The sequence below is a fragment of the Chlorocebus sabaeus genome, chromosome 21 (assembly GCF_047675955.1).
Source record: "Chlorocebus sabaeus isolate Y175 chromosome 21, mChlSab1.0.hap1, whole genome shotgun sequence".
Classification (NCBI taxonomy): domain Eukaryota; kingdom Metazoa; phylum Chordata; class Mammalia; order Primates; family Cercopithecidae; genus Chlorocebus; species Chlorocebus sabaeus.
In genome coordinates this window covers 36,988,587-37,009,683 of record NC_132924.1, presented here as the reverse complement: position 1 = coordinate 37,009,683, position 21,097 = coordinate 36,988,587, and the positions used below count along the sequence as shown (strand labels likewise).

The 21,097-nt window shown below is 42.6% G+C and overlaps 1 protein-coding gene across 5 annotated transcripts in view; it reads right to left on the bottom strand.

The window, feature by feature from the left end:
• The window catches only part of OSBPL3 (oxysterol binding protein like 3), a 183,698-nt gene that overhangs the window by 93,851 nt on the left and 68,750 nt on the right, over positions 1-21,097 (bottom strand). For all 5 annotated transcript variants that reach the window (XM_007981848.3, XM_073009041.1, XM_073009042.1 and 2 more), the window contains one exon: positions 1,714-1,958. In XM_007981848.3, coding sequence (XP_007980039.2) covers positions 1,714-1,809 — 96 coding nt within the window. In that variant the 5' untranslated portion in view covers positions 1,810-1,958. The remainder of the gene's footprint in view (positions 1-1,713; positions 1,959-21,097) is intronic.

Below are 21,097 nucleotides of genomic sequence, written 5' to 3'. Positions count from 1 at the left end.
TTCTCTGCCACAGAGGAAATAGAAGTGTCTCCATTTATAAAGCCACATTATATGCATATTAAAGCAGGAGACCCTAACTATAAAAGATGACCGTTTGATGAATGACTGACTGACCAAGCATTCCAAGTCAGAAAAAAGTTGAGGCATCAAGCACATTCCTCTTACCCTTTATGATTAACTTCCAAAAAAGCTTTGTGAAAACCCAGTCAATTCCAAATAACACACTGAAAAAAGTTTCCGTAGTATTTGATCTGAAAATTTCATTGTACTGTTCCAATTCCTATGGTGTAATCACCACCTGCTACTTAAAGGAATCATGTTCTCCCCCTTTATCAAAGAAGGACATAACAATCCCTGGGTGTAAGGAAGATGGCGCAGGTAGGGGATATACCACATGCTGTTTTAACCCCAACCAGAGTTTTGGTTTAGGGAGAAAAATACTCCTGTGGAAAGCTGACAAAGAGGACAAGCACAGTGACCCTCATGAAAACAGAACTCCAGGGAGCCATGATGCATTAGTCAATGACTAATTTTAGTCTTTTCTTTTTTTTTTTTTTTAAATCCCAGAAGGAACCGATGACAGTGCTGACAAAATTCTCCTTCTTAACCCCTCAGGGGAGATCCTGGAGGGCTTCCCAAATGTCAGACCTGTGGCAAAATCTAATTTTCCTGGAATCACAGATTCATGGGTGGCAAAGCTCCTTATCCCAGGCAACGCTCAGTCTGAGAGACCCCTGATGATGTGTCATAAATGTGTAGATGTGACTGAGGTGGGAGTTATTTAATTGCTGCTTCCAATTCTGGAACCAAAGACTCTGGGTGATTTCTCAGGCCAGCACTTCCCATGAGGAAAAGGAAATGCCAACAGAGCCAGCAGGTGCTGAAAAGGCTCACAGACCACTTTGGTCGTAAATTCAGCTTTCTGACAGCTCATTCTCTCTCCACCTAACTGCTGGGGGAAGAATTATAATGATTAATGTGCATTTACTGCCACTGATCTAAAACCAGCAAATTCTGCCAACAAAGATTCATTAGAAAGGAAACCAAGAAACAATATATAATTACCCGACAGTTATTTAGGAGTTAATTATTCAGTCCTTTGTTTCAATTCTTTCTTCCTCCTACTTAATTCCTTTGGACAATTTTTCTGTAGATTAGGTTCCCTCATCCATTACAGATATTAAAGCAGGTGAGACTCGAAGCTACTAACAGGGCAATCTGTGGTTACAAGCTGCCACAAGAGGTGTGATGAAGGGAAGAAAGTTAGGGTGGATATTATAATTACTGGAAAAATGACGGATTGTTTTTTGTTTTGCTTAGCAGGATATAAAGCAAAGTGTGGGCTCTGAAGCCAAACAGACTGAGCTTTGGTTCTTTCTTTGCTCCTTACTAGCTGTGTGTCCTTGGGCAAGTAACCTGGTCAGTCTGAGTCAGCTTCCTCATGGGGAAAAGGGAGATGTTAATATCTATACTGGAGGACAGTTGCAAGAATTAAACAAAGTTATATGAAGAACCAAATGCAGTTCTTCCCACCTGGTAGGCACACATTATTAAAATTACACAGAATTTACTCTCCTTACACAGTCAAGAAATAACCAAAAGTAAATGCTCTTAAACTGAGAAGTAGGATTTCCCAAGTACATGTGCGCATTTTAACCAGCAAATTTGATGGCTTATATTTGCATATTAAATTTTGCATGAGTTAAACTTTACCTGTCGACTTCCTTGCTTTGAAGAGCAGCTACTTGTGCTCCTTGAAGGTGACACCAATTTTTGGGACACACCAAGGTTCTTCTCATCACTCATCATGGAGAGCAAGTCACTTGGCCTCAAGACAGTCAAAATGCCATCAGATGACAAGGGAGCCGAGAGTATGGAAGTCCCCAGTGGCAGGTGGTTTAGCTCTCAACCAAAGTGTTTAAAAAACATTTTGGGCAACCCAAAGGAAACCCTAAAACCTAAAAAACAGAAATTAGAAAGAAGGTCAGAGGCATCAGATACCATCTCTAATTTGCCACAAATTGTCTGTAAGTGGCTTAAACATACTACAGATTACAGAATCATGATGTTTAGCTGTAGCAGGGGCCAAGAAGGAAAAGAAGCTTTACACCATTCTTTCGTTGGGAATTTTGTATAGGTGGTTTTTCATGTAGCTTTGCAATACGGCAGGCTTAAGAACATCAACATAGAAATTTGAGTCCAGACACATATAAAATCAGTACTATTAAAAAATCTTAAAACACAGTAAGACACCAGTTCACATCCACTGTGATAGCTATAATAATAATTTTTTTAATGGGAAATAACTAGTGTTGGAAAGAGTGTGGAGAAATTGGAACCCTCAGACATTGCTGGTGGAAATGTAAAATGGCATAGCCATGGTGGAAAACAGTTTGGTAGCTGTTCTATTTCTCAAAAATTTAAACACAGAATTATCACATGATCCAGTAATTCCAATCCTAGGTATAGATCCAAAAGAAGTGAAAACAGGTGCTCAAAAAGTTGTAGACCCATGTTCATAGCAATGTTATTCATGATAGCAAAGGTGGAAAGAACCCAAATGTCCATCAACTGATGAATGGATAAACAAAATCTGGTATATACATACAATGGAATATTATTCAGATATTAAAAGGAATGAAGTACTGATACATGCTATAACAACAATGAACCTTGACAACATTAGGCTAAGTCAAATAACCCAGACACAAAAAAACAAGCATTGTATGTTTCCATATGAAATATCTAAAGTTGGCAAATCCGTAGAGACAGAAGGCCAATAATTAGTGGTTACTGGGGGGAGAGCAGGGCGATTGCTTAAGGGCTACAGAGTTTATTTTTGGTGTGATAAGAATGTTCTGGAACTAGGTCGGGCTCAGGGGGTCATGCCTGTAATCCCAATGCTTTGGGAGGCTGAGGTGGGCGGATTACCTGAGGTCAGGATTTCGAAATCAGCCTGGCCAACATGGCGAAACTCTGTCTCTACTAAAAATACAAAAATTAGCCAGGCATGGTAGTGGGTGCCTGTAATCCCAGCTACTCAGGAAGCTGAGGCAGGAGAATCGCTTGAACCTGGGTGGGTGGAGGCTGCAGTGAGCGAAAATCATGCCACTCCACTCCAGCCTGGGTGACAGAGCAACTCTTGACTCAAAAAAAAAAAAAAGGAAGAAGAAGAAAGTTCTGGAACCAGCTAGCAGTGATGGGTGTACAACACTGTGAATGTACTAAATGTCACTAAATTGTACATTTGAAGATGGTTAAAAATGTGAACTTTATGTATATTTTATTACAACTTTTTAAAAGTTCTTCCTGGTTTTTTGGGAGTGGGGTAGAGGATTTGTTCTCCCAAAGGTTTTTGGAAAAATCTTTAAAAACTACAACATGATATGACAAATAACCATGGGGGGTAAAGTAGAATTTTCCATATCATCTATGAGCATATTTAAAGAAAAGGGATGATCATTCATTGAGTATATACAAATTACTGCCCAGCACTATAGTAAGGATTCCCACAAGCATTGTCTCATTTAATCAACAGCATGACGGAAATGGAGTATCATCACTATTTTATGGAGAAGAAAACTGAGTCTCTAAGAGGTTAGGGAACTTGCCCAATCACATAGTTGCCAAGAGGCTTAATTAGTTTTTCCCAGCCCCTTAACTACGTTGCTGGAAATGAGCACATCCCTCCCTGGTGACCAGGTCTGATGATAACAGCTGTTGCTCCATCTCTGAGACCTAAGAGACCTGGGGAGCTGGACTAAAAAGAAACAGGAGGGAGGTATCAAGCTCTGAAGAGGCAAAATCTCATTCCCTCCTATAGCACAGTATCCATTTCCAAGATGGCACAGTGTCTGTGATGGGCAAGGAGACTGAGAAGGGTGGCAGGGGGCGGGGTGGGGGGGCGCCCTCTACAAGCACTCAGCTGGACTGCCACTTGCAGCTCTTTGGGAGTCTTGCCCTGATGGAGGGGTTTCTAGTTCTCAAAGAGGAGAAATGTGGGCCTAGAATCACTGGCTTCTCCCACAGCCTTGGGTTAAGAGTAACTAACATGTTTGGTTTTGGCTTCAGAAAACCAGGACTTTATTTAACACACTCAGTTCAAGTAAATTCTACAGCTTTCCTAAGCATGTTAACATAAAAAAAAAAATCCAACCCATTCCGTTATTAATGTTCACATGGTCTAATCATAAAAAGAAGAGTGTCATATATTTGTCTAGGAACCAGCTAGTTAACTATGATATCAAACTTGGCTAATTATCATATACTCTTTCCTATGCCTTCATTAACTTAGTTCTTTAAAAATAAAAAAGAGTATGTTAAAGCAATAAGCTAAAATCAAAACAATGAAAAGAAATACAAAATCTCAGAAAATGAAATTAAGGTGCCCAGAGCCATAGAGCTCAATTCCCGTGTTACTTTTAGATAACTCCCCAAATCTCTTTGTTCATTTAGTATTGGATCCAATAATAAGTAAGACTAAAAGCAAACCAGCACCAGCCTCTTCATAAAATTAGCCTTATTTATGGGGGCATGACTAGGTGTACCTGAAGTTAGAAGCAAATGCAGTCTAAAAAGTACCAAGAGAGTACTGTAAAGATATATTAATAGTTTGTGGAAAAGCAGTATTGGCTGTTGCTGTTTGAGAAAGAGAAAAAAAATAAAAAACGTAATGGAAGCCCCATGATGAAGTGTGTGTCTGTGCTTGGGGAGGGGAGGGGGCAGCCGATCCCTGCTGCTATGGCAACAGATTCCACAGTAGATTAGGAATACTAGCAGAGGGTTTGTGTGTGTGTGTACAAGCTTTGTTTTTGTTTTTTCTTTAAGGCTGAGGTTCTGTTAAACGAGAGTCTGGGATGAGAGGGATGTGTGTGCAATGAAAAGGGAGAGAAACGTGGGCAATAAATGAAAGTCACAGGAATTCTACAACGGCCAAAGCAGAAACACCACAACCCTGTCCTACAGGCAGCTGATACGGAGTCACCTTTATCTCTTTGTCCTGCAGAATTTTACCTGGGAGGCAACAGCCAGGGCTTAGTAGGCCAAATCCAATAGCTATCAAAGTTGGCACTTAGAGCTAAGGGCTCTGCCAGCATGACCCCCTGGTGATCCTTATCCCTGTCTCCTTTCCCCTTCTGGGAAAGGAAGAGAGGGGACCCGCAGCCCCTCCCATGCCCCGCCCCAGGGTGGAGTCTGGGATTGTTGTCCAGGGAAATAGATCTATTTCATCCCCCAGAACCTTCCTGCCTAGCCTCATCAGGAATTTGGTTAAAGCCACCAAAAACGGCCTAAAAAGTAAAATAAGTCAAATTCCAAGAGAAGGATATATAGTCGCATGCCACATCACGGGGTTTCAGTCAGTGACAGCCCACATATACGCTGGTGGTCCCATAAGACTACAATTCTGTATTTTCACTGTACTTTCTCTATGTTTATTACACAAGTCCTTACATTGTATTACTGCTGCCTGTAGTATTCAGGACAGCATCACGCTGCACAGGTTTGTAGCCTGGAAGCAGTAAGCCGTACCACATAGCCCAGGTGTGTAGCAGGCTCTGCTATCCAGGTTTGCTAGGTATACTCTATGATGTTCCCACAACAAAGATGAAATTGCCTGTCACATTTCTCACAGTGTTTCCTATCATAAGCGATGCATGACTCTACTTAAAACAGGGAAGAAGAAAGAAAGAAGGCAGCAGTAGCCCAAGACTAAAGTATCCCAGGTGCCAAGATGGTCACTTAGACGGAGGCAACTACTGTGTCCACTCTAGGGACACCACAGGGATGGGCTGGGGTCACCAGAGAGGAGGCCTCGGCAGGACGGTGCATATGAAAGACCCCTGAGTGCTTTCACTCCCCCCAGGAGACCCTTCCATGGAAAACCTCTAATTCAAAGGGTTTATGGGTTTGAACAATATATGATAATTTCCCTGCTCACAGACTGTGAATAATTTAAGGGCAAACATTTATTTCCACTTTATTTTGTACTGAGAAATAACAGATATACTAAAGGGCACAAATCTTAAGTGCACATACAGAATGTTATGCTTGCAAATACTCAAATAATCATCAGCTGGATTAAAAAAATAGAACATTTACAGCCTGCCAAGAAGGCTTCTTGGTCCCCTGGAACTGATCTTTTTGCAGACTGCTGTCCCTGAGTAAATCTCTCCTGCAAGTACTTGTCAACGTACCTTAAGGATGGAGAGCTAGGACTTCCTCAGCTTACAGGAACAGGTTTTATGGCTACTTTGGTGCATTCTGCCTAACGTCAGTATTTGATGTGTGACAGAATTCAGTCTGGGATCTGCTTTTGTTTCAACAAACTACCTGGTGGTGAGGTTGAGGAGGAGAGAACTTATGGCCCTCCCCTTCATCTAAATCACAGAGGCCACCAAATCCAACAGGTGTCAAACACCAGATGCACTTGGGTCAGTTCAAAAATGCCGTTTGTGCCTCTGAGATGAGCTTCATTGTCTCTCACCACTGCCACCCACCTTTGAGAAGTCGATGGGTCAGGACTGTGTGAAACACTAGTGTTTTGGTGAAAAGTCAAATGGACATATGACATGCAAACATAAGCTGTCCTGGGGCTTCCATTAGGAAAAGAGAACTCTGATTTCTACCCAGAATCGGGAAGAATAAATGACCAAGGTACTGTCAAGTATTTTGGCAACAAAGGCTGATTTTAAGATTCATGTTAGTAGGTTTGACTTAGAAAAGATGACACAATTTGGGAAAAGATGTAAAGGTGACATTACATACAATATACGTGCGCTGGAAGGAGTCAGACCTAGGTTTGAATTAGTTTTCCTTATTACAAACTCTGTGCACCTTGACAAATGTATTAAGCTCTCTGATTTCTATTTTTTCCTGAATAAAATGAGGAATAATAATAGCTACGTCAGAAAATTAGAAGGATTTGGCCACATGCAGTGGCTCACGCCTATAATTACAGCAATTTAGAAGGTGGACGCGACTGGATTACTTGAGGTCAGGAGTTCAAGACCAGCCTGGCCAACATGGTAAAACCCCATCTCTACTAAAAATACCAAAATTAGCAGAGCATGGTGGTGCATGCCTGTAGTCTCAGCTACTCAGGAGGCTGAGGCAGGAGAACTGCTTGAACCTGGGAGGCAGAGGTTGCAGTGAACTGAGATTGCACCACTGCACTCCAGCCTGAGAGGGAGGGAGGGAAAGGAGGGAAGGGCGGAAGGGAGGGAGGAAGGGAGGAAGGGAGGAAGGGAGGGAGGGAGGGAGGGAGGGAGGGAGGGAAGGAGAGAAGGAAGGAAAATTAGAAGGATTAAATAAGAAAACGAGGATACAATGTCTGGCTTTAGAATAGAATAGACACTCAACAGATGTAAAGGCTCATTGCCTCCTCTCTCCTGGCTTCCTGAAAGTGGCAGGTGCAGCACAAGATAAGAAGCTCTACCCCTCCTTCAACTACAAACAAATAAAGATGACAGAATCTTAAAACGTGTGTCCTTCAACATATTAGCATCTCCCAAAATCCATAACGCGAGTGTGAACAGACTAGTGTTAAATCATTAAAGCAGTGTGCTTACTTTGGAACAAGACATAAATGCAGAAAGATAAAAGCCACAGAATTCATCACCACTAGCTCTCCAAAAAAGCAATATTATCTGGTAGATTGCAAAGAGTGGCATATAACACAGCTACTTATTAATCCATTAGGCCTGGGGGTCTGCACTCAGACACTTGGCCATGTTTTGCTTGAGAAACAGATTTTGCTTCCATAGTTGGAAACGACTTTCATGAAGGCCAGATGGCATGTAATTCCAAATAGTTTGCAATTTCCCAGTAAAATATATAAAGAAATTATGTCCTGAATTAATAATATAAATTTTTAAAGTGAGATATCTATTACTGGTCTTCAGTAAAATAAAATTATTCAAATCCTAGATATGCATCTTTTTACAAATGGTACCCTCCGAAACATCCTGATTTCAAAAATGTTACATGGTCAAAAGCAGGGCTTTGGTTACTTGGCTTTAAGCACAACAGACCAGAGATTCAGCATCAGAAGTTTCTGGAAGCAGGTTCTAATCACAACAACTTCAGATACCAATTGGTGATCCTGGACCTCTAAAGTGCTGTCCATGTGTCTGAACTATCTGAACCGCTGGTCTGATCCAAGGGCACCAATACCTGACTGTTTCTGGGAGATGAGTACTAAGGTTCAGTGTCCACACAAGCCACTTCCTTAAAGTCAAACATTCCTCCACAAACCTTTTTTTTTTTTTTTTTTTTTTTTTTGTATCTGTATCTTATTCTGACTTTTGGCAAGACAGGAGTCAAGAGGCCTAAAGGCTCAAATGCTTACTCTGGCACATTCAAACAGAGCATCCATTTCTATTCCCTGCTCTATCCATGGCCTTCACAATCCACTTCTTCAGGGGAGATCAGATTGCTTAGAGTCCAATCCAGCAAATGAAATGCACCTGGATGCATATTTGAAGTGTGCAGCTTCCATGAGACAAAAAGCTGGACAATGGTATCTGGCTGTCAGTTTACGCTGGAAACATTTATTTGTCATCACTGAGTAAACAAAACAACAAGCGCTATAACATCAGTCATTAGACAGAATTATGGAGCCTAACAATGAATTCTAGCCCAACCTCTGGCTTAAACAAAGCAAGAACCCCTTCTATAACACAGCGAGATCATCACTGCTTGACCACTTTCTGTGACAGAAACAAGGCATTCCATTTCACTTTTTTTTTTTTTTTTTTTTACCTATTCTAGATAGTTTGTCATTATTTAGAGCTGAAATAATGACTCACTATAATTTCACACACTGCTCCTAGATTTGCCCTTGGTAACTACATAGAACAAGACAGAACATTTTTTTAACCATAACCTACCATCCCCATGTCCCACCCAGCAAATCTTTTCTTCTCTTGACTAAACAGCCTCATTGTCATCATCATCCATTTCTAATGGGACAAGGATCAAGAGCCCTTGGGATCCCAGATGTTCAACTCTGATCACCCTTCAATTTGTGCTTCTCTAACAATGATGCCCAGATTTAAAGACAAGCTCCAGGTGTGGTCTGGACAGAGCAGAAGAGAAGGCAATGACGCCGGGCGCGGTAGCTCAAGCCTGTAATCCCAGCACTTTGGGAAGCCGAGACGAGCGGATCACAAGGTCAGCAGATCGAGACCATCCTGGCTAACATGGTGAAACCCCATCTCTACTAAAAAATACAAAAAACTAGCCAGGCGAGGTGGTGGGCATCTGTAGTCCCAGCTACTCGGGAGGCTGAGGCAGGAGAATGGCGTAAACCCGGGAGGCGGAGCTTGCAGTGAGCTGAGATCCGGCCACTGCACTCCAGCCCGGGCGACAGAGCGAGACTCCGTCTCAAAAAAAAAAAAAAAAGAGAGAAGGCAATGACAACTTTCCTGGCCTCAACCACACTGCAACTGTTGATACTGCTGGATTTACCTTAGCTTTAGGGGAATCTGCATCTCTTTCCAGCTCTCAGTGTTCTTACTGGGACTGTTAGGTCATAGGGATTTCTGAGAAGTTGGGCTTCCTTCTTTCTGAAGTGGACTCCTCTACTTCCTTTAACTAAAATTCAGGACTTGACTGTTCTATTATTATTACCAACATTATAATCATTACTAAATTATCTCATGTTAATTTTGACCCATGTCAAGATATTTCTGGAGACCAATGGTCATTGGCTGACTTCTTTGTCATGGCATACATAGATTGCACAGGCATATGAATTCTATACTCACCCAAGTAAATTATACTTGGAGATTTACTAACAAGAAGAGCACCAAGGACATGGAGGTCTCTGCAGCCTGACATTAATTTGTTAATTAGCATTTCTGCATACAAATTTGCCAACCCACTGTAAATACCCATAACTGTACAATCACCTACAATTTCTCAAAGTGTCCAGATCCACCTTTTTCAAAGTCTTCTGGATCTTACTTACAATGCAGATTTTGCTCCATTTTAGATGAGTTGAATCAGAATTTCTATCTAGGGACAGGCCTGATAATCTCCATGTTTAACACATACCCTGGGTGTTTTTGCTTACATTAAAGTTTGAGAACATAACTGACTTAGCCTGTAGCTTTCCACCCATCTTATTTGACTCCGAGCCAATCCTTCTATTCGTGTACATGTGATGTGGCAGAAGGTAGGAAGCTAAAACCCTCTTTTATTATCATCATCGTAGTCCTGTGGTTTTTAAAGAGTGGTCCTCAGACTTGCAGCATCAGTATCACCTGGGACCTTGTTAGGAATGCAAAATCTCCGACCCTACCACAGACCTACAAAATCAGGAACTGAGAGTGGGACCCAGGGATATGTTTTTCACAAGTTCTCTAGGTGACCTGAATGCACAAGTCCAAGAACCACTGCCACAGGCTAATATTACATCCACGGCATAGAATGTTTAGGCCTCTGGTATACAGAAGGTCCTCGAGTAATGTTGTTTTATTTAACTTTGTTATTTAGAAGTTTGGTGATGTTTTTTGTGACCAGAAATATGCCACAGGAAATATGCCACTGTTTTTATCAATTAGCCTATGGTAAAATTAGCTTCATATATATTGTTTCCCTTGAAGTCACAGTTTCCAAGAACTTATCAATGAAGATACATGAGGACTTTATGTAAATCTGTCAGTGATTGGAGTACACGCTGAGTTCTTTTCTGACAAAAATTTTGTCCGACTGCTTAGCTACTCCTTAATCAAGGGATAGCAAGTACCAGATACATGTGCTTCCAGTCTCCACTGCCACACTTCGTCATCATGGCAAAATTCCTCAAACAGCTCTCCAGAAAACTAAAAGACAGAGTTGGCCGGCCGGGCATGGTGGCTCATGCCTGTAATCCCAGTACCTTGGGAGGCCAAGGTAGGTATGTCGCTTGAGCTCACGAGTTCAATACCAGCCTGGGCAACATGGTGAAACCCCCGTCTTTACAAAAAATAGTAGGTTGGTGTGAAAGTAAGCGTGGATTTTGCCATTGGCACCAACCTAATACAAAAATTAGCTGGGCATGCTTGTACACATCTGTAGTACCAGCTACTGGGGAGGCTGAAGTGGGAGGATGACTTGAGTCTGGGAAGCGGAGGTTGCAGTGAGCCGAGATTTTGCCACTGCACTGCATTCCAGCCTGGGCGACAGAGTCAGATCTTGTCTCAAAAAAAAAAAAAAAAAAGAGAGAGAGAGATGGCCAGGTGCAGTGGCTCATGCCTGTAATCCCAACGCTTTGGGAGGCTAATGTGGGCGGATCACGAGGTTAGGAGTTCAAGGCAGCCTGGCTAACATGGAGAAACCCGTCTCTACTAAAAATACAAAAATTAGCTGGGCGTGGTGGCAGGCTCCTATAATCCCAGCTACTTGGGAGGCTGAGGCAGGAGAACTGCTTGAACCCAGGAGGTGGAGGTTGCAGTGAGCCATGATGGCGCCACTGTACTCCAGCCTGCATGACAGAGCAAGACTACATCTACGAAAAAAAAAGAAAAAAAAAAAAGAGAGAGAGAGAGACCAAGTTGGTAAGACAGATCTATCCTGCTAAGATGCGTTGCCTTATCCTGATTAAGAGCCATGATTTCACAGGACATTAGCTGCAATCTGGTCATCAAGACCAACACATATGAACCTGTCCTTGATCCTCAACACAAAATACCCATGCACCAGGCTCTTGCCAAACATTATAACTTTGAACTATGTACTGTCCAGACTATCATTCAGTGGATCACACTCGGAGCTGCATACTAAAATTATGTGAGAAACTTTTAAAAATGCTAATAAACAGACCCTATCCTAGGTCTATTACGTTGAAATTTCTGATGGGGCCAGGCTTTGGCATTCCTAAACCTCCACAGGTATTTCTGGTGTAGGACCAGGGTTGACAAGGTGCTTCTGGGCTGTGAGCCACCATTAAGTGATCCAAAAAGACAAGACAATGTGTGCACCAAGCTCAAGCCATATCATCTGATAATGGAACTACCCTATTCTGATCTCTAAGAACTGCTTTCCCTGCACTGGCTTCTAGGAGTATGCCTGTACAATGAGATGATTGCTGCCAATAAATAAATAACCAACCCACTGTACGATACTGGAAAATTTTGTAGAGCAGTATAATAAAGACTAAAAGCTGTGGACTCTAACTGCCCAGGTTCAAGGCCAGCCTTACTAAGTTGCTTTAGGTTAAGCTTTTAGTATCTCTAGATCTCAATTTTTTCATTTGTAAAATGGGAATAATTAAAGGATCTCCCTGAAAGGGGTTGTTGAGGTGATTAGATGAGCTAATCCATATAAGACCATTTAGCAGAAGGCAATCACGTTGCTGTAAGTTAGGTAGTGTAGGATGTACTGGTCACTATCCTGCACAACATCACAATGGGTATTTTACTCTTTTAATCAGAAAAACGCAAAGGATATATACAAATATCCATATTACTATCATCCAAAATTAATAGGTCTCCACACATACATACTCACCATTTTTCTGGGTTTTCTTAAACTTAACTTCTTTCTGTAGCTGGCTTATTTTCACTGAAAATTATTGCACACACAAAAACACACGTTCTATTCCACTCCTGCAACATAACTATGCCTTGAACTTACTCGTTCAGATGTTTTTGACTCTCTCCTATTAAAAACGGTGATGCAATGAACAACTTGTATCTGCTCCCCGTGAGGCTGTGATGGTAATTTTCTAAAGCAAGTGGAACTGCTGCATCTTAAGGTAGGACTAGTTTTAGTTTTACTGGATATTCCAAATTGCTATTCAAAACGGTCACACCAACTAACATTGTACAGAGGCTTCTTTTTTTAAAAGTCTCTTCTATGGTCATTTACAAGAGAAAAGAAAAAATAATAATAATAAAGAAAGGACTCTCGAATTCCACGCCTGAACGACTAGCTTATTCTTGGCTTTCAGAGACTGTGAACGGAGCACGTCCCTCTTTGTCTGAGGCACTAGGATGGACAGAGGGTCAAATTGATGGCTCACCACTGATAATCCTCAGTAGCAAGAGATGAGTATTTCTCTGTGCTTGGCTTCCCTCTATCATCCCTGTGCTCCAATTCTCTCAACTACGGACGGTTTCCATGTGCAGTGTATTATTGGAGGCCACTTCAAAAACTCTGTGGAATATGACAATGTGTAAATAAATTACCTTTTTTTCTTAAGTTAGAAAGTAAGATAAGGTGCTGCTGGGCTGTTGGCAAGATATTCTGGTACTGGTGGTTTTCTCATTGGCAAAAACCGCAATGACTTGTGTACCAACCTAATACTTGGCTTCCAACACTAAGATGCCTTCCATTTCATCTTCTGGGTGAGCCCTATGGCTCCCAGCCTCAACTTGACAGTTCCTATGGCCACAAATGTCCTTAGAACAAGTGAAAAATGAGGAAAGAGTAGACACAAATAATAGCCTCTAGCTCACAGAATCAGAAAGCCACATATCAAAGATACTTGCCAGTGAAGAAAGGAAGAGATCAAGAGAGACCCAAGTGGCCATTGTTGCTTACTACTAGCCTTTTGAAGTTCATCGATGGACAATTCAAAGCTGGCAGGATTCTTGGGAGAGGGCACTTGCAGGCAGATTGGGAGAAGGAGGGAAAGATAATTTCCAAATGATTTTTATGCAAATGTAATACTATCGATGTAATACCAGAAGAAATGCTATTGACTCAGATCTTGGTTTTCTACCTTGTTCACAAGAGCATCACCAAACAGATATGTTTATGAGTATCTCACGTGGACTTTTCAGAAGTCTGACATCCTCCTTAAAAAAAGACAGATGTTTGCTACACATCCACCCCTGTGTCTGCCAACACATCCACCCCTGTTTCTGCCAACACTCAATACCTGAATGCCCAGGGCTTTGCTCCAATGCTGAGTCCCTCCTCCTGTTCACATGGGCCTCACTACTGGCACATATCCCCTGACCCCTGACCACAGATGTCACTCGGGACAGTGGGTTTTGCTGTAGGGTTGACTTCATCAGGCTTTGTCCTCCCCACTGGCTACCATGTTCTCACCAATTTTTTTTTTTTTTTGAGACAGAGTCTCACTCTGTCACCCAGGCTGGAGTGCAGTGGTGAGATCTCAGCTCACTGCAACCTCTGCCTCCTAGGTTCAAGCAATTCTCATGTCTCAGCCTCCCGAGTAGCTGGGATTGCAGGTAGGTGTCACCACAGCTGGCTGATTTTTGTATTTTTAGTAGAGATGGGGTTTCACCATGTTGGCCAGGCTAGTCTCAAACTCCTGACCTCAAGTGATCCATCCACCTCAGTCTCCCAGAGTGCTGGGATTATAGGTGTGAGTCACTGCACCTGGCCACTGGATGTTTTCTTAACAGCATGACAAGGAAGACTTACTCCCTCTTCCTATCAAAGAGAATAATTTTGGAGGAGAGAAGTGGGACAGAAAAAGTACAGTTGAAATGTTAAAATATAACTGTCAACTCTTTTAGTTGTGGTATATGCAGTCAGCCCTTAGTATCTGCAGGTTTCACATCTGTGGCTTTAGCCAACCACAGAGCAACAGTATTCCAGCAATAACAATACAACAATGAAAATATACAGATTTTAAAACAATACAGTATAGCAACTATTTACATAGCATTTACACTGTGTTAGGTATTGTAAGTAAACTAGAAATGATTTAAATATACAGGAGGATGTGCACAGGTTATGTGCAAATACTTTGCCATTTTATATCAGGAACTTGAACATCCATGAATTTTGGTATTTGCGGCGATCACAGAACCAGTACACCACAGATACCAGGGGACAGCTATATATACAACAGAATATTATTCAGCCATAAAAAAATAAAGAAATCTTACAATGGGCAATAACACAGATGACTCTGGAAGACATTACACTCGGTGAAATAAGCCAGTCACAGAAGAACAAATACTGCATGATTCCACTTATATGAGATATTTAAAACAATCAAATTCATAGAAACAGAAAGGAGAATGGTGGCTGTCAGGGGCTGGGGGGAAGGGAGAACGCCAGTTATTGTTTAATGGATACAGAGTTTCAGTTAAGTGTTCTGATCATAATAAACGTGTGTGTGTGTGTGTGTGTGTGTGTGTGTGTGTGGGTGTGTGTGTGTAAAGTTAAGAGGAACTAGAACAGTGTACTGCCAGGCTCATAATCAAGAGTGTTGCACAACCATGCTGGAATAATGCCTGCAGGACTGGTATCAGGAGCAAGCCAAGGCTTGCAAACAGCAGTGGTGAAAACTAAAGGGCTTTGTGGACACATAGCCAGAGCCAGATGCACAAATAGAAGATAAGCTTCTGGGTGTGGAAACTCTCTTCACAAAGCATCCGAGGCCAAGAGGATTGCTCCAATCCCACTTGTTTTCCATCTTTTTTCTTAAAGGAGAAGTACTAACGGGAAAGAATAGAATAACCACAGAGAAGACAAACTTGAAACCCACGACAGAGAAGAGATAGGAAATGTGCACTCTGCTAAATGGGTTCTGGATACCAGTTTGGCCCAAACAGATGAAGGAACTGAATGACTTCAGTCTTCATGGGACTTGACAGTAAGCTATGCCGGATGAGGGAGAGCGAGATAGGTATCGGAAAATGAAAATTGGGTAGATCCTGTGAAGATTATTAGAAACAGAAAGGAAATTTCAGAAAAGTCTAGACCAATTGTTATCAACCCTGGCTGCAAACTAGTGAAGAGCTTTTACAAAATACTGCTGCCCAGGCCCCAGCCCAGAGTCCGTGATTGAAGTGGAATAAGCTCCTTAGGACATTCTCACAGGCGTCCAGGGCTAAGAGTCATGACTCCACACTGATGAGTATGGGCTCCAAAACTATTCTCTTTGATAGGAAGAAGGCATAAGTCTTCCTTGCCATGCTGTTAAGAAAACATCCAGTGGCCAGGTGCGGTGGCTCATGCCTGTAATCTCAGCACTTTGAGAGGCCGAGGTGAGTGGATCACTTGAGGTCAGGAGTTCAAGACCAGCCTGGCCAACATGGTTGAAACCCTGTCTCTACTAAAAATACAAAAGTTAGCCAAGCATGGTGGCAGGGACCTGTAATCCCAGCTATTGGGAGGCTGAGGCAGGAGAACTGCTTGAACCTGGGAGACGGATATTGCCGTGAGCCAAGACTGTGCCACTGTACTCTAGCCTGGGTCAGAGTCCATCTCAAAAAAAAAAAGAGAAATCATCCAGAGTCACAGCACCATGATCTCCTGGTGAAGCAGAAGAAGTAACAAGAAACTGATATAAAGAGGCCTCCCTGCTGTTCTCATCTGCATAGTGAGTCATTCTGGGCTCAGCAGGCATCATCATGGAGCAGATGGGAGGTTCCATCACTGGGGGCCTAGGCATCATTGGCATATGACCTCCCATGGCAGCCTCATTCCAGGAGCAGGTCCCACTGGCATCATCCCAGGAGGAGGAGAACCCATCACTGACATCACGAGAGGGCCCCTTATAGGAGGTGCTGGCATCACACCAGGGCAAAGAGGAGCAGGGAGACTTGGGGGAAGGTGGGATCATTGCCCCTGCTGGAGAGGGGCAGAGAATGGAGTAGCAGGAAACTTTCCTTGTTGAAGTGCAACCATGTTTCATCCATCAGGCTCTGAGCCTGCTCTTCCACCCTATTCTGACAGCAGTCTTTCATATTCTCTTTGTGGATACCACTGTAGAGTATCTTTTTCATAGATGAAGAGTCATGAGTGAGGTATTTATTGCAGTAGTCACAAGCATACATGGGCATGTTGCTCTCCAGGCCACTGACCACTCTGTTCCTACCACGGTGTCTTCACACATTCATCTGTTGATGGGCATTTAGGATGTTTCCACATCTTGGCTATCATCAACAGTGCTTCTGTGAACATAGGAGTGCTGATACTTCTTATCTTTAAAGTGTTGCTTACTGGCTCCTCTTTTCCTCTCCCAGTTCCATGGGCACTCACCAAAGTTTGGTCCCTCATCCACTTCTCTCTATGCACTTGAGCTCTTGATCACCTTACAGGCCCCCAACTTTAGTAAAGTCTCTACACGGCTCCCTACCCCCACTCCAGTCCCCAGCCTGGTGTTGGCCCTGGATTCATCACTGGAACAGCAAGCTTATGCTCATTACTCCCTCATGCTGATATTAACACCTGCCACTGGCTTTCCTGACTCGGATTAAGACACCCACCCTCTACTAACCCAACCAAACTCCCTCTCCCAGAGCACCCAGTAGTGTAGATTCTATCTCTCCCTGACACTGACCTCATCACCCCCCAATGTGTTTTATATTCTTCTATTCTCAAAACAACTGATCCATTTTAGACCACCATTAGGCCCCGCAGTTGACTCCACATTTTCTCTCCCAGCACTTCAATCCCTATATTCACTCCCTAGTTCAATTTATCTCCAGGCTCTCCCCTGCTCCAAATTCCCAATGCCTACAGGCTTAAGTAAAATAGCAAGGCCTGGCAGGCAAAACCCTCCACTATACAGTTGCATTTTACTGGCTTTGGATTCTGGCTCTACCTCTCATTCACTCTGTGGCTAAATGTCTGAGTTGCTTCGTCATGCAAAAGCAGGCATGAATAACTGTACTAACCTCACAGGGTTTTGTGAAGACTGACTAAAATAATGCATGTAAAACACTCAGTACAGTCCTTGCCAGACATCACTCAGTTACACTTTGGCTGTTATTACTCAAACTTCATCTCTAACAACTCACATATACAAACCCTGCATTCTGTACTCTCTCTTCATCCTAGTGAGTCCTTCTTCACGGAGCACCCGCCTAACCCACTTTCTCTCTTCTGTCTGTGGCAAAGTCCTCCATCTTCTGAAGATCGCTTTCAGCACTGTCTTCTCCATGAAGCCTTTTCTCAACCTCTCTTCCACTCCAAATGGGTTTGTTTCCTCTTGGACTCTGCTTTACTTTTGTGCTACCTGAAAGTGTTAGTCACGTTTCCTGTACCCTGACTCACTCTTCATATCCTGACTGCTAGATGTTGGGTCTACATCTCACTCGAGGACTGCATTTTATTCACATTTCTACAGTCTGTGGAAAAGTAACTTACAAAGACTGGCAGCAATCTTTGTTGAGCCAGGGAAAGAGTTCTCTGTGTGAGCACATTTATTTATTCCCATAGGAGCCTTCTGTCTTTACTGTTCACTGGAATCACTTGGGATTACTTATGTATCTCAGAATATTTTAGCTATTCCTTCCTTGTGAGATCTCCTTGCCAGTTTAAGTCTTTGGCCACAAGAGACATCATTTCTCTCTTTTCTCTGACTTGTTTCAGATATTTCTAGTATCATAGAGATGTTATGCCCAAAGCATCCTTCTTTGGTGATTTCAATTCCTGATTCCTGCCACTTTCCATCATTGGCTAATGCCTCTTTGTTGGCTCAGAAAGAAACCCAGAGCTATCAATCTCTGCATTATCTTTTCAGTCTTCTTAAAAATTAAATAATCGGAAAAACAAGTCAAGAGTTTATCAGAAGTTAGCAGAATGAAACATCCAGTGGGTGATTATCTGATTGAATCTCCTTTTTATCAGCACATGTGGTATTCATTCTAAAGTTTCAGTTTCTGAGAAGAGAATGCCCTCCATAGACTCCATCTGGCCATCCATAATACTGATCCTATTACAATCTTTCTTCCCTACCATGCCCCCTTACCCAGGGATTCATCATTAAGGTCTAGATTTCCCGAAAACTGCTTCTTTACAGTAAAACATCCCCTTCTAAAATCATATTCTAGTCATGAGAACCATGCTAACCATGGTGAGACAGATCCAGTGATGCTATCTATATTCAAGTTTTAATGTTTCAAGTTTATTTTGCTTCATTATCATAGGCTGCACAATGGCAAAGAGCTGCAGGTATTATAACCAACCAGCTGCCCAGGCTTTTTAAAAAAGAAATTACTGACGTTCTCCTCCTGTTATTGGTCTTCTTATCTTTGCTCTGCCTATTGTTCTCCAAGCCAATCAAGTTTTTTGTTTTTTGTTTTTTGAGACACAGTGTCGCTGTCACCCACGCTGGAGTGCAGTGGCACGATCTTGGCTCACTGCAAGCTCCGCCTCCCAGGTTAACGCCATTCTCCTGCCCCAGCCTCCCAAGTAGCTGGGTCTACAGGCGCCCGCCACTACGCCCGGCTAATTTTTTGTATTTTTAGTAGAGACGGGGTTTCACTGTGTTAGCCAGGATGGTCTCAATCTCCTGACCTTGAGATCCGCTCGCCTCAGCCTCCCAAAGTGCTGGGATTACAGGCGTGAGCCACCGCACCTGGCCAGCCAATCACGTTTTGACGTTTTTCCTTCCCATCAAATTTCAGTTCAACTCTCTTAAATGGGTTAGCAAATCTCTTGCCAAACACACTTGTCCTCAAAAGATGGCAAGAGCCTGCTCCACAAACCAAACTCTGCTTGTCAACACTATCTGTGCTTCAACACTATCTGTGCTGTAGTTACGTGTATACTTTCCACGTCCTCTTCAAGCTCATGGTCTACCTTTCCCCGAAAGGTAGAGACATCACACATCCCCCTCAAGTTCTTTACTTTCCTACCATGACTTCATAGAACTCATAATACATTTGAGGTTTCTTGACATTTAGTGTATTTTTACCCAAACCAGTGAACAGGGGTGACAACTGATAAGATCTGATATTTTGGCAAGTTAGCATGCATGCTGTGGCTTGTTATCCAGCAATATCCACTCTCCCCTTTAATAGAACTCTCAAGTTTTAGTTTGGTTCATGGGCATCTAATAAGAGGCTTACACTTCTAGCATTCTTGGCAGCTTGGTGGGGGCTTGTGACTAAGGGCTGCCAATGAGATGTGAGCAGAGCTGTTTGTCTTCCAGGTCATGATCCTAAAAGAGATGCACAAGTTCCCTGCCCTTTCCCCATTCCTGAGGGCTGTGAGGTACTGATAGCTGGACCCAGAAATGAAAGCCACTAGTTGAAGACAGTAGTGTCACCATGCCAGCTAAGGAATAACAATATCTGAACAGTTACATGAGACAGAAATAAACTTTAATCTTGTTAAAGTCACTTAATTTTTGGATCTCTCAGTTACACAGGTATAGTACAAATAATGTTGACCCTAAGAAGCTGGCATGCCTTAAAATTAGGAACTTTAGGTCACCTCTGTACGTCTTCACAGAAAGCTGTCAATCACCTCTGTCCTGGCCAGCTTTCTGTGCCAGAAACAGGAACCTCTGGCAATAAGAATCCTTTTCATTGTTTGACAAAATAAGGAAAGCTACTACTTTCTTTTCCTTTTTCTTTTTCTTTTTTAAGACGGAGTCTCCCTTTGGTCACCCAGGCTGGAGCGCAGTGGTGCGATCTCAGCTCACTGCAACCTCCACCTCCCAGGTTCAAGCAATTCTTCTGCCTCAGCCTCCTGAGTAGCTGGGATTACAGGCACACGCCACCATGCCTGGCTAACTTTTGTACTTTTTAGTAGAGACAGGGTTTCGCCATGTCAGTCAGGCTGGTCTCAAACTCTTGACTTCAGGTGACCCACCTGCCTCGGCCTCCCAAAGTGCTGAGACTACAGGTGTGCGCCACCACACTCAGCCAAAAGCTACTATTTTCAATTTGAAGGTGTATATTATCCTGGCCTGAAATAATCCCAAATTCTCAAAATAGAATAGACAATAGAGATCCAATCCTCAAATAATTTTCACCTTCTCCAACAAGTCAGCCCCTTTCATGTTGCATTTGTCACCCATGTGTTCCCAAGAGTCACTACAGATCAGGATGAATCAATGTTCTGAATGGAGAGAGGTAAGTCCATAGGTCCTATGACAACTCCTCCAATCCTGAATGCAGAAGTCAGAAATGGGCTGAGTTTTCCTCCTCCTTCTGCAGTTTAGTTACTCTTACATGTCCTTCCACACCTTACAAGGAAGAAATACTTATGAGTAAATGTGGGCTAATAAAGGAAGCTACAGTGGAAAAACAGGTGGCCAAAAGAAGACAGGCACACTGATGAAAACTCAATTCAGTATACATCCTATAAAGTAACTACTATGTGTCCACTGCTGTGCTAACCCTTCAATGATGGAAACTAAGTGAGAGAAGCTTAATCCAAGGAGGAATCC